Genomic DNA, 14,450 nt, shown 5'->3' on the forward strand with positions numbered 1-14,450 from the left:
TAAGAAAAAAAATTCCACTATTTCAATCACTGCTACTTATCTAATCCCATTTTTTAAAAATTGCTCTTTCCCCAGATTAATAATTACATGCAGTAATGTTTCTATTATTTTTTTAAATTTTATTTTATTTTTAAACTTTACAACATTGTATTAGTTTTGCCCAACATATAATAATTAATATGCCTTTATTCTATTTATACAGAACAGATTATAGAATATGCCTAAGAGTTTCTGGGAAAAAAAAAAGCTCAAACGTTAACATTTATATATTTTTATATATTTAAATAAAATATTTACCATATATATTTTCACCATATATATATATATATACCATAAAAATATTTTTATATATTTAAATAAAATATTTACCATATTAAACTTCATTTTAAGTCATCAGCTCATGTAAGAGGTCATTATAATAGAAGTGGTATTTAATAGATATGTACAGTACAATCTACACTGTGGTTTTAAAAATTATTTATTTGCTGCTTAGTTTATGAAACTAAAAAAAAGTACAGCAGGAACGCTAATCCTGTAAGTTTGAGAAATGCTGATATTTTTCCACTGGAATTTTACTTAAACAGTTTTAACACTGAAGTTGTCCAGTACTACTCTAGCTGAGTTATTAAGTCCAGTACTCTTCCCTGGAAAATCCCATGGACGGAGGAGCCTGGTGGGCTGCAGTCCATGGGGTGCTAAAAGTCGGGCACGACTGAGCAACTTCACTTTCACTTTTCACTTTCATGCATTGGAGAAGGAAACGGCAGCCCACTCCAGTGTTCTTGCCTGGAGAATCCCAGGGATGGGGAAGCCTAGCGGGCTGCCGTCTATGGGGTCGCACAGAGTCGGACACAACTGAAGCGACTTAGCAGCAGCAGCAGCAGGACTGTGTACTGTTTAAGAGCAGTTTGCATAAGTTGTTCATCTGAGTGCACACAACAGCAGATAAACAGCAAGCACTTAAGACATTCATAAAATGAACAAGCAAGGAAGTACACAACCTTTAAGAAAAACTGCAGTACTTCAAACATAAATGGAAATAGCTAATACTACTTATATTCTAAAATAACTTTTTAAAGTGAGTTCTAGTGAGAATTTTTGAGTGAGTTCTATTAAGTGAGAACACTAGTCTCATGCAATATTCCAAGAAAAAGAGTGTTTCTATAACCAAGAAAGTTTGAAATATATTACATACATATTCCTTTAAGATTCATAGTGAATAGCAGCATATTAAATGCTGTGAGAAGTACTGCAGGAAAAAGATCTGGTTTAACTTTGTTAAAGCTTACATTAATAAACCTCAACTGACAGTAAATTTCTTTTTTTTCACCTTAAAACATACTAGCATTTTGAGGAATCAACGTTGAAAAAGACAATAAAAAAAGACAATAAAAAGACAATACTGTCTTTTTCTACGTTCTAGAAAAAGACAATAAAACTTTCTTAAGAGTCACACGAAAATAAAGAGTAATCAACCACTTTAAAAAAGTATTAAACTTACATAATGTTAAAATTAAGAAAAGAAACATAAAACGGATTTTTAATTGATTATTTGTAACTATACACCAATTCAGAATTAAGGTCAGAGAAGGTTATAGATACGTAGAAGAAAGATAAAGAACAAAAACAAATGTAGGAAGAATACACTGAAAATACAACGCAAAGAGGTACTGGGGGGAAGAACAAACACTGAAAGAAGACATAAATGAAAGACGCTAGGAACTGATGAAAAGTAAGTATCAGACTCTGCAAGAAGTGGTCAGCAGTTAGTTAAGATTTGTGCTAAGGAAAGGTCATCAGTATATTTACAATCACTAAGGGCTTTCAACTGCTTCCCTGGTGGCTGAGATGGTAAAGAATCTGCCTGCAATACAGGAGACCTGGGTTTGATGCCTGGATCTGGGAGATTCCTTGGCACCCCACTCCAGCATTCTTGCCTGGAGAATTCCATGGACAGAGAAGCCTGGAGGGCTATAGTCCATGGGGTCGCTTTCAAATTTCTACTTACTTACCAACACAAAATAAAGCAGGTTATACAAAATGCTTGAGAGAAACAGAGTTGAAGATATTTCTCTTGCTTTAGACTCAAAGATATGTGCTAACAAAGAGAGACCAAGAAGGCAAAAAGAACCTGTGTCTCTGATGACATTCATTTGATGATGATGAATATCTGATGATATTCAACAAACATATCTTGAGCATTTACTACACATCAGTTACTGTTCTGAGTACTCAGAATGTATCAATGAACAAAAGAGAACAAGATTCCTTTCCTACTAAAGCTTATATTAGAAAAGAAGACAGACAACAAATCATAAAAATAATGTATGAGATAAGATGGCAAATGCTGTGGAGAAATGAAAGGACAAGTAGAGAAAGGACAAGTAAATGGGATTGGTGAAAGTGAAAGTTGCTCAGTCGTGTCCGACTCTTTGCAACCCCATAGACTATACAGTCCATGGAATTCTCCAGGCCAGAATACTGGAGTGGGTAGCCTATCCCTTCTCCAGGGGATCTTCCCCACTCAAGAATCAAACTGGGGTCTCCTGCATTGCAGGCGGATTCTTTACCAACTGAGCTTACTACGGAAGCCCAATGGGATCAGCGGTTGATGGCAATTTAAATAGAATAGGTCAGAAAAGGTGATACCTGAATGCCTGAATTTTAAACAGGTAATGGAATTAGCCATGTGGATACCCCAGGAGCAAAAGCTTTATAGGCAGTGCCACAGAGGGTAGGGGAGTGAAAACCCAGGTGAGAAAATGCCTGGGATCTATGAGGGGCAGCAAAAAGGTGAGTGTGGCCTAGAGCAAAGTGATCAAGGAAGATATGATATCAAGTACGTAACAGAGTGAGCAGTGCATGTCATGGAAGATTTTATAGATCATTATAAGGATTATGGCTTTTACTGAGTGAAATTAGATGCGTGTATGAGTGGGGATGATGCATAACCACCAGATGACACTGGCAGTTATATTACAAAAAGAGTAGAGGTACGAGGATGGAAACAGGGAGATCAACGTGGAGTCTACTGGAGTTAATTCCAACGTTTCAACTGGTAGTGAACGGAAGAAAAAACTGTTGTCCAGATATCAAAAGGAAACAACAGGATTTCCTGATGAACTTGATAACATTAAACATCTGCCTACCTCCAAACCTTCTGACATGAGTGGGTTAATCAATCTACACTAACTGTTGAGGCTTTGCCAGCTGGGTTTGCAGGTACTTATTATGATACACTTACATTTTTAGAGAAAAGGAACAATGAATTTAGGTTAAATAACTGGTCCAAGACCTCACAGATAGTGTGCAGTGCATAATGGAGTGCAGGTTTCAACAGAGAAAGGATTCTAAAACCCTATACAGTACTTCATACTACTTTACATTTCTCAGTTTATATTTACAGAAGTGTATCAGAGAATCCCAGGGATGGTGGAGCCTCGTGGGCTGCTGTCTCTGGGGTCACACAGAGTCAGACACGACTGAAGCGACTTAGCAGCAGTAGCAGCAGCATCCTTACTATAAAGCAAACTCAATATGCTCATAAGGTAACACATGAAGCACTCATAAGAAAATCAAGTGAGCTATCTTTAGGATACTTAGAAGATGTAGTTTCTGCTTACTGAGTGTGGCACAGGAGGAATGTTTGGGTTCTTAACCACTCCCTTTCTCTTCTCATATTTTAATACCAGATATTAATCCTTTTGCTCAAGACAGTCATCTGGATTCTCAAAGTTCAACGAATAAATAACTATGTAAATGACTACTAGACCATATATGAAGAAATACATCCTTGACCTGCCAGATCCAACTAGGTCATGTATCCCATAGAAATGCCTAAATATTTAAATTTTAAGAAATGCCACAGAAAACTCACAATAAAAATCATTCCAGTTCCTCTGCTTCTGTACCTTTACACCTGTATTTTCTTTAGTTATCTTTTCTAATGTTGAATGAACTCATAATACGCTTTATCACTACTGCAAATTCTACTAAGGTACTGATAGTATTTAACAAGTAATATTTACTAGTCAAGAAACTACCTTCACAAATATACTAGGTCAAGCTTCAATACTTCTGTAAAACTCTCCTCAGTGTTACATAGTGAATGAAGGTACGGTTTAAGTACTATGCAATGCATTCAAGTTAAAAGAAAAGGTGAGTGGAGAACCAAATATGTCCTTGGTACAATAAATCTTCATTAAGTTTCTTATCAAAGATGTCATCCAAAATATTTCAAATTTACTCACAGAAAAACAGGACTGGAAAGGCTTCTCAAAAGGTCATGGTTATACTTTCAGGAAGAACTAAGTGAAATCAAGGCAGTACATTATCTGTCTTTATTCTTAAACATACTCAGTCTATGACTTCTTTCACCACAGAATCAATTCTAATGCCTAAATTAAACTTCTATTGATGCAATTTAAATCTTTTTCCAGAGTGACTGCTAGTCTCACAGACACAATCTCATCTTTTAAGTCTTCTCTAACATAAGATTTTAAGTTGCACACTAGCTTTTCTTATTATGAATTGTTCAAACCTGACTTTACTGTGGCATTTTTTTAAAACTGAAATAATTTATTACTAAAATCCAGAAATATGTTGTCTCAAAAAGAGTTTTAAAAACTAATTTATATCCTGTAGATATAATATGCTATTTCCTAAAAACTGTCCTTATCTACTCTAACCACTAATTTTAAGCCAAGAGAGAAAATAAAACAAATAAGCAAATTTGATTAAAATTAAAAACAAAAAAACCTATGAAAGTAGCAAGTACTTTAAATCTAGGTAATTACCAACTATAAGGTGAACTTTAAGATAGTTTTGAACTTGTTTTCTCACATTTTCAGCACAGAAAGGAAGAAATGTTAAGATTCTGGGAGTAGATTCCTCCCATCCATTTCTCTTTGAGTTGGCCACAATGAACACGTCTTCAAAGCTATAGGAAATGTGTCAGGTCAAGAAGTATAAAAGAAGGTACAACATATATATCTATCAGCCTTTATTTAACTATACAGTCAGTTCAAGCACTGACTAACCCTTTTGTACTCTCAAGTCACAATCAACTATAAAGAATTGAAGGAGGGAGCATAAACCTAATTTTTCATTGCATTTAATAATATTTCAATATCACTAACTATTCAAAAGAAAAATTAATGTAGATGAAAACAAGTATCACTTTGTTATGAGAATAGAACTGGAACAAGGATACAGTACCATATTTTTTAATGAACCAATTTTCTTTAAAAAAGCTTATAGCACTCTTAAGAGTAATCGAGCAGTACTTCAGAATTTTCATACTTAATAATATACTTGTGCCACTTAGTGGAATCAGACTTATATTACTGAAGTAAAAACATAAGAGTAATAAACATAGCTGATCAGAATTACCTTTCAAGAGCTGCTCTCCGTTTTTCTACAAATTCTGTGGATGATGAATCTTCTTTACCCACCTTGACCTTGGTCATGCCTTTGAAAAAATTGAATGAGATTCATGATTTTCTACTACCGAGAAACATTCTTCTAAAATAATTTCTGCATAATTTGGCTTCCCTGGTGGCTCAGAGATGGTAAAGAATCTACCTGCAATGCAGGAGACCCAGGTTCAATCCCTAGGTTGGGAAGGTCCCCTGGAGAAGGGAATGGCTACCCATGCCAGTATTCTTGCCTGGAGAATTCCACAGACAGAGGAGTCTGGCAGGCTACACAGCTCATGGGGTCACAGAGTCAGACGCAACTGAGTAATTAACACTTTGACTTTCTGAATAATTTAAAATATATTTGAACTTGACAAAAAAGTGTCAAAAATTGTAACTAGTATCCTATGTTTAACAGATTAATATATATACTGGGGCAAGTACTTTTAATGTAAACCATAAAAGAGTACAGCTAAAGCAGAAGTTGAGCTATGTCTGTAGCTTTCCAGTTTGGAATCCTTATTTTACTTGATATATATTATACTCCTGGTAAATTAAAATGTGTTTGATTGCAATATGCATAATGGAGTTCAAATTCATGAGTTTAAGCTCACTTGATATTTTTATCTCTTATGAGCAATAATTAAGTCTTTACTTTTGGTACTAGAAAAATAAGTGTAATCTGTGAATATGCTAAGTATTTCCTCTGCCACAGATTTTAAGAACATGCTCTTGTTTGTTTATCATATCTGGTTTTATAACAGCTGAAATAATGAGCTCTTTCACAGAACCTCTCTGAATTTAAAAAATAAAGTCATATGCAAATTTTTTCTTAGTTAATGTATTCATTTTTAAAAACTGATGGACAACATGAAATTTTAAAAATGACTACTTCTCTACTTGATTTTCTGCCAAGAACTTCACAGAACAACTTGTTATCCACCTTTAATAATTGCTCAAACTTTATGCACACATTTAGAGGAAACTAACTTGACTTTATCTTTTATTTAACTACATTTATTTTTCCTGCTAATCTCTTTACTTGTATCTTTTTTAAGATATAAGTAAAGGCATTTTATATGGTTGCCTCAAATTCTTCCAATCTTTTCAATCCTTTTAATCTAATAATTGGTGGAAGGTTGAAGACTATTAGAGGAAAATATTAGTTTGAAACACAGTAAACTTGGCATGAAAATTGAGTTTTAATTTTTTTTTCCCCCTGGCTCAATGTTTAAAGACTAGTGAATCTAGTCACCAAAATGAGAAAAATTATTTTGTTTTTCCTCTTTTGATATATTAAAAATGGTTGTACAACTTAAAGCTAAAGAAAAAAGGATATTAATAATTAATTTATGATAAATGAAACAAGTTCACTACACAGATAATGGGAGGCCGAAGGATACCACTGCAACAGTTTAGAGAAATAAAATTATTAACTAGACTAGCAGTTCACAAAGCATGGTTAGAATATCTGGAAGCATTTTGAGACCTTTCTGAGGAGTGGCAGGGGATGTGTACAAAAACCTATCTTCATAATATACCATGCTGTTATTTTTGTAATTTTTACTTTCATTCTTTAATGAGAACTCAGTGGAGCTTTCCTAAAGTTATATGATGTGTTGTATTACAAAAGATAGAGTGCAGAAGCAGATGTGAAAATAAAGCTATTTTCTATGAAGTCAGAGATTAAAGATTTTGCAAAACTGTAAAAAAACAAAAAAGCCAAGCCATTCTTATCATTATTTTTTTGCCTTACAAAAATAATTTTTCACAAAAACCTTATTTGTTAATAACAGGTTATGAGTTTATTATTTTTGAGTCAATTAATAAATACAATTTAAAAATTCTCACATGTAAGTATCAAGAGGTATAGCTCCAAAAGCAAAAGCTCTTTAAAGGCCCTTCAATATATCTGAATACACAAGGGGTCTTGAGACCAAAAAGCTGAAGAACTATACTAGATCTTTGAATTTTAAAAATGAGGAAGAATATAAAAATGCTTTTGACTATATCAAGATTTCAAAATCATAAAAGATACAGATAAAACTGCTTTTCAAATCAAATGTTTAAAGAGGAAAAAACAGTAACTTAGAATAAAACTTATTTCAAATATATTTCAGAATAACAATCTTATATATATAAAAAATTGATTAAATAAAAACCTATGACTGGGAAACTGGTTCAAATGGTGGAGAAGGAGGATGTGCACTCAACTTCTCCTGAGAGAACACCAAAAATCTTGACTGAAAAGAAAGAGTGGAAAAAATACTATAAAATTTTAATGGTGGGACAATAGAGGTTTTCCTCTTTTGTAATATTCTTCATATTCTTAACTCAGTAAGGCTTTATTACCTGTAAAAGTGAAATGTTTTTAAATGTTAAATTGAGGTATGTAATAAAATAAGATGAGTTTAAATAGCTCCTTTGTGAGCAAGGCTAAATCAAATCTTTTTGTACAATGTATAGCTGAGCATGGAACATCTCCAAGTCCTCAGAAAAATGTTAATATGCTAATAATATTAAATATTCTCTAAATGTTACTCAGTAATAAGGTTCTAATAACCCTAAAAGGGTTTTTAATTGCTTCCATCTTGCTAAATTCCAACTTAATATTTACAATCATCACATTGTATAAATCAAAATCCTTAGGTATTAGAAAATAAAATTTTTAGCTATACACTCTTCAGTTGATAAATGACTATCACAAATAGAATATTTAAATTCAGTATCTCTTAAGACATTGATATGTCATGATAGTGAGTGATTATGGAATACACAAATCCATACAATTAAAATTGAACGAGTACCAGTAACAAAAATCCATTTTTAAAGATTCATACTTACCTACTATACTCTTTTCTGGAGCTGGTGGCACAATATAACCAACATGTAAATACTTGCTTGCTAATTTGCTATGCAAACCGAGAAAGTCACTAAATCTTCTTTTAACTGAAAATTCACTTTTGCTGAACATGGAAAGAGAAGTCTACAAGTGAAGAAGAGGTATTTCAAATTTTGAATACTGAACAATTATTTAAAAATTAATGTAATACATAATTGTGAATATGCATACACACACACAGAGGTCTACATAGCAAAAAAAATAGCTAACTATTGTGAAACAAAGATTTCTAACAACTGAAAAAACCCCAAATCACAGTTGTTGCTGGTTTGTTTGTTTTTTTACAGAAAACACCTGCTTTATTCTACACTTAACTCATCTCACCGACTCTACCTGTATTTACGCTAATGATTCTTGACCTCTGATCTTTACCTCTAGCCTAGATCTCCACTGGGCTTCAGTCTGATACATAGTCCAAGGGAAAACCTCCATTTAAATTGCACTGCCACCTCAATTTCACCATATTTTCCCCTGCTGGAAAAGTGAAGGGAACTTCTCTGTATTGTTTACTATTCTAGCTTTTGGAAGACAGCCTGACTCCAAGGTACATAAATAAGTATCTGTTTAATGAATTAACAGATTTCACTCCATACTGCGTTCCTCTCTTTGTATTGCCTTTTCTCCAGGATCATTCCAACAACCACAGAGTTCCTCTAGACAAAGACTCAGGTTTCCCTCTTTCCTCACTTCTTACATCCAAGCTCTACTGATCACAGCTCCTATATAACTCAAGAAACCATTTTCTTCACTCATCCCCAAAACCAATTCCTTAGTATTAACTATCACTTCTCACAATAGGACTGCTGCAGACCCCCTGTCTTTAAGATTTGAAGGTCTACAATCCCTTTAAGAATTGCAACTGCCTCAAACTGCCTCAACTAGAGATCCTGACCTTTCTTTTTATCTTGGCCGCACTGTGCAGCACGTGGAATCTTAGTTCCCTGACCAGGGACTGAACTCACACACTCCCCAGCAGTGGAAGCACAGAGTCTTAACCAGTGTTCCACCAGGGAAGTTCCCTGACACTTTTATCCTCCCAATCCAAACTGAGTCAGAGAGAGCTTTCTAGAACAAAAATCTCATTGTGCCACACTCTTGTTTGAACTTCAATGGTTTTCCATCATACAATTCCTAATGTGGCTATTCATAATAAAGGCAGGCTTACTGCCAAACAATTTAACCTGGCACTACTTCCTGCAGGTCCTAGAAAGCACAATGTTTTCTTATTTCTGGCTTTTACACAAGCAAATCCCTTTGCCCCCTCTCCCACCCGCAACACTTCTACTTTGCCTAGATTAGATCCCTTCCTGCATAGCCTCCCAGAACTCTCTCTCTACCAAACCACTCACGACTCACTGTGACTGTTTATATGCAACTTTTACTGGATGATAACCTTGTAAAGACAGTGATCACGTACACTTTAATCACTGTAGTATCCTCATACTACACAGTGAGGGCTCAGTATTTTTTTAGAGGAGCAAAAGGCTTACCTTTGTCGTTACTCTATAAGCCATGTAAGCATTCATGCCATCACCTATAAGAAAAGCCAAGCTATTAAAAATCATAAGCTTAACACACAAGGTAACTATGGAGGTAATATATTAACTTGATTGTGGCAATCATTTCATAAAATATTAAGCTATCACATTATGATAATTGTGATGTGTATAACATCCTAAATACACACAATTTTTATTTGTCAATTATTTCTCAATAAAGCTGGGAGACAATACAAACCACCAAGCTGCCACAAATTTAAAAATTAGAAGCACCAATTTTAATATTGTAACAATGCATGTAGTTAGGAAAAACAGCACATTAACAACCAAGTTAATTATCAAAAAGTAGCAAGTACAAAATATAATAAATGTTGACTCACCAACTTTCTCTGGATCTGATACACCAATTTCTATATCAAAAACATCTCCATTTGCTTCTTCTTCAATCTAGGAAAATTTTTTTGGTATTAAAGATTCCAATTTGTATTATCATAACAGTAGTAAGTATAACTTTTACCATCTATCTTTTATTAGGATCACTGCCACATCAAACAATTTGAGAGTCACTCAGCACTCCATTTCTGAAAATCAATGAAAGCTTTTACATTTCCTGTCTATGTGAAAAATACACACACACAAAAAGACAATAGGAAAAGGATAATTGAGAGAAGCAACAGAAAATCTTGTGTTCCTCTGAGTCCTCAGATGTAAAGAAAACTTCTGGAGGAATACTGTGGAATATTTTTGTTCAATCTTCAGATGCAGATTATGAAAATAATTCCTTAATTATTTTTAGTATTACTATTTTTCAAAGCTGTATCTCTCCTCTTTAAAAACCAGGAAGCAGCCATTACTTTTGCCAGTAGAATCCTACATACTTGCAGAAATTATGATAAGCAACTTGAGCATCATGATCTCTCTAATTACCTAGTAAACACATGTTCTTCTTGAAGCCAATAAAAGCACTACAAAGCTCACTGAGGAAAGAAGCAGGAAAAATGATAAACCTATGAGACTACAGAGAAGCACTTCTTATGCCGTTGTAAGTAAGCAATCCCTGTTAACAGTAGTTCTGAGGGAAAGGTTTGTTATTTTCAAGAAAAAAACACAGGAACTGTTCAATCTTTCAAAATTTAAAAGCAACATTAATATTCTAAGACTTCAGAAAAGTATGTTTTTCTAATGATAATTTTTTTCAAAGTTGCCCTACTGCACAGATTTTTGAAAAGTAAGCCTTATCTGAACTGTAACATATATAAAGCATATAAATCCTAGGTATACAGCTCAATAACTTTTACAAAGTAAACACATCTCTGTAACCAGAACCGAGATCAAGAAAAAACACCATCATTACACCCTAGAAGGCCCTCATGCTTCCTCTCCACTCAGAACACATCCCCTGCTCTGCCAACACAGTGTCAGTCGCTCAGTCCTGTCCGACTCTGCAACCATATGAACTGTAGCCAGCCAGGTGCCCAAGTCCATGGGACTATTACGGTAAGATCACAAAGGACAAACTGCCTGACTTGAGAAGGAAAGTGATGTACTCAAGTTATTGGGTTAAAAAGTGTGGGGATAAATTTAGAAACCAAATCACCCAACCTCTTTAGTGTTCTTTTTGGAAATGTCTAAAAGGCTTTGATTACAAATGACGGACAGGAGAGAAACACTGGGTGGGGAACAAAAAAAAAGTTATTATTTACATATTAATTTAGAATATAAACATTTTTCCATACCTCATCCCTGGATCTATCAAAGATCACAGGAGCAGACATACTCTTTGATTCAATTCTGGGAGCAATGAGTGTTGTGGGGGTCACAGGTGTGACTGCAGGAGAAGGTTCGGAGGAGAGTATAGGTTCCCTTTCTGGACTGTCCAGAGAAACTTCCTCTGTAGCTTCTAGATATAAATTAAACAAGTTAGTTGAGGATACTGGTAACAAGTAGAGCAGGCAATGAATTATGAAACATTTGTATATAACCCATAATATCAAAATATTATTTTAAAATAATTGTTATAAATAATTTATGAATCCATCCTTAGTGGTTTACTTAAAACTTTAAAACCAACAGTGATTTTGTTGATTTTAGGAAGAATTCCAGTAAGTCAACATAGTTATCTATTCTAGTGGTATAAAGCTAGTAGGAAAGCAATGATGTGAATAATTCCACATTCATTTGTGTTTGGATCTATAATATATCTAATACTTGCGGTAACTTACCTTCCAAAATCTTGTATTCAGGCTAACATTATGATTCTTTTATACACAAACACAAACTTTATAGCGGAAAGCTGCTCAGAACTATCCCAAATGGGATTAAAAATCCGTTATGGGAAGTCCACAAAGTTAGTAATCTAAAGCAATTAACTGCTAAAGATTACTGGATATTAGCTGAATACACAAATATACACAAAGAAATAGGTGTTTAGGTTTGCATTTAAAGTACTTGTTCACTTGAAAAATCTAAAACTAAATATATTTATAAACAAAACAAATCAATAAACTGAGTGTCTAAAAGCTATGTAACATTGTGCTAAATGCAATGAAGAAACACAAAAAGATGTAAAGTACCATACCTGCCCTCAGGGAGTTTATAATCTAGTCAGGAAAATAAGACACAAGCATGTGGAATGTTAAATAATAAAAGACAAATAACAGCCAAGAGAACAATATAAAGAGCATAACAAAACATTTACCTGCTATATGAACTATAGAACAAACCATAATTTGAGTTGAGATGGGAGAGAATAAGCTAGGCTGAGGAAAATAGGGAATATTTTATGAAACTGAACTGAAAAGATCTGAATGGATTTAGAGAAAAAAATGAGGGAAGCATTCCACAAAAGTGAAACACAGTTGACCCTTGAACAACATGGGGGTTAGGGCCACCAACCCTCTACACAGTCAAAACTCTGAGTATAACTTATATCCGGGCCTTCCATATACATGGCTCCTCTGTTTTAGAGGTTCCACATTCTTGGATTCAATCAACCTCCGATTAAGGTGTACTGTAGTATTTATTAATTTTTAAAAATGCGTATTAGTGGACCTGAGCATTTCAAATCCATATTGTTCAGGAATCAGTCATAACTGAGTAAGTTAAAAGCAAAGCCAGAAAAGTAAAATTTATAATCAGTGGCCAAAATAATAACCACAGTTCTGCTGGTTTATAGAACTGATACCAAGAAAAGGCAGGCAGGACTAGATCAGTGAATGAAACACGACTAGATCAGTGATTTCTAACCTGAGGTTCTTAGATTCTACAAAGTTTGAGAAAGTAGTAACAACAGACAGTAAGCCATTTTAATACCTCAAAAAGTATATCAGTAATAACATGTTATTTACTTGAAGCAGTAAGATACCTCTTGAATTTCTGAGGTATTAAAAATGTCTACTTTGAATTAAAGAGGTACAAACTACTATGCATAAAATAAATAATCTACAAAGATATATTGTACATCACAGAGATTACAGCCAACGTTTTAAAACTATAAGTGGAGTATAAACTTGAAAAACTGTAAATCACTATATTGTACACCTGAAACTTACGATACTATGTATCAACTATACCTCAATAAAAAAATAAGTCAAAGTTTTTCTTTTTATACAGAAAAAAGTCCCATATATACTAAGTATAAAGATTAACATTTCCTTGAGAGAGACACTTTGAAGGTAAGTGTAAATTGATTATGTCAATGTCAGCTAAGTAACAGTTCACTCATACCACAGACACCAGAGAATTTTTCAAACAAAGGAATACTTGTTAAACTTTGGATTTGGTATAATCTGCTGAAGAGAGTAAGTGAAATATACTAACTACCCTGGCAGAACCAAGTTCTAAAAGTCTAGGACAATTTCAACACTGGCAACTTGTTCACTCTCACTTACTCCTCTAGGACCGTTTCCTACAATGTGTTCAGTGAAGCTTAGCGCAGGATGGTACTGATGGTGGAAAGGGGCTCTCTAGTTACCCATGTTTGGTGAACATCCTGTAAGTAAGCTAGTAACAGTAACAAAGTCATGCTTGAACTTTTTCTGACGCCACTTCTGACATAATAGTATTTGAGATGCTACCCAAAGTATACTGGCATACATACCAATTACAATCTAATCTCTTAATGGTTTTAAAATCAGAATGGCTAAGTCACTAGACCAATACCTATAGTTTCTTCTCTTATACAGGTCTTAGGAAACCTAATGATGTCATTATGAAATGTAGCTGAGTTTAAGATAAAAGATAAAGCATAAAAAGTGTCTGCAGATAACAAAAGAAACAGATGGATATTTTTATTGCTTCATCTCTGTTTCTCCTTAAAAACAAAAACACTGACACTGACCATGGATCAATCACTATGTTTAGTATACTCTGCACTAGGTACACTAACACAAAAAAGATTTTTCCAGTTGAGCCTCGTGGGCAAATATTACTGCACAGCCCTGACGTGGCAAACTGTTTGATCAGCAGGGCACACTGTAAACAAGAAAACCATCTTTCCTAGGCAGAGATACAGAGTTCTGCTTTAGAGTTTCAGCACACTCATTAACATAGAATTCTGAGACTTAGAGACTCTTCAATACAATGGATAATCCAAGTATTCTATTTATGACCCTCTACTATTAGAGGAATAAC

At 34.1% G+C, this 14,450-nt stretch overlaps 1 protein-coding gene across 1 annotated transcript in view; it reads right to left on the bottom strand.

Annotated features, from left to right (window-relative positions):
* Positions 1-14,450, bottom strand: part of SNX2 (sorting nexin 2) — a 58,756-nt gene that overhangs the window by 13,545 nt on the left and 30,761 nt on the right. The window contains 5 exon segments of the mRNA NM_001038519.1: positions 5,392-5,470; positions 8,262-8,403; positions 9,810-9,853; positions 10,199-10,265; positions 11,555-11,718. Of these exon segments, the coding sequence (NP_001033608.1) occupies positions 5,392-5,470; positions 8,262-8,403; positions 9,810-9,853; positions 10,199-10,265; positions 11,555-11,718 (496 nt within the window).

Source organism: Bos taurus, chromosome 7, assembly GCF_002263795.3.
Source record: "Bos taurus isolate L1 Dominette 01449 registration number 42190680 breed Hereford chromosome 7, ARS-UCD2.0, whole genome shotgun sequence".
Classification (NCBI taxonomy): Eukaryota; Metazoa; Chordata; class Mammalia; order Artiodactyla; family Bovidae; genus Bos; species Bos taurus.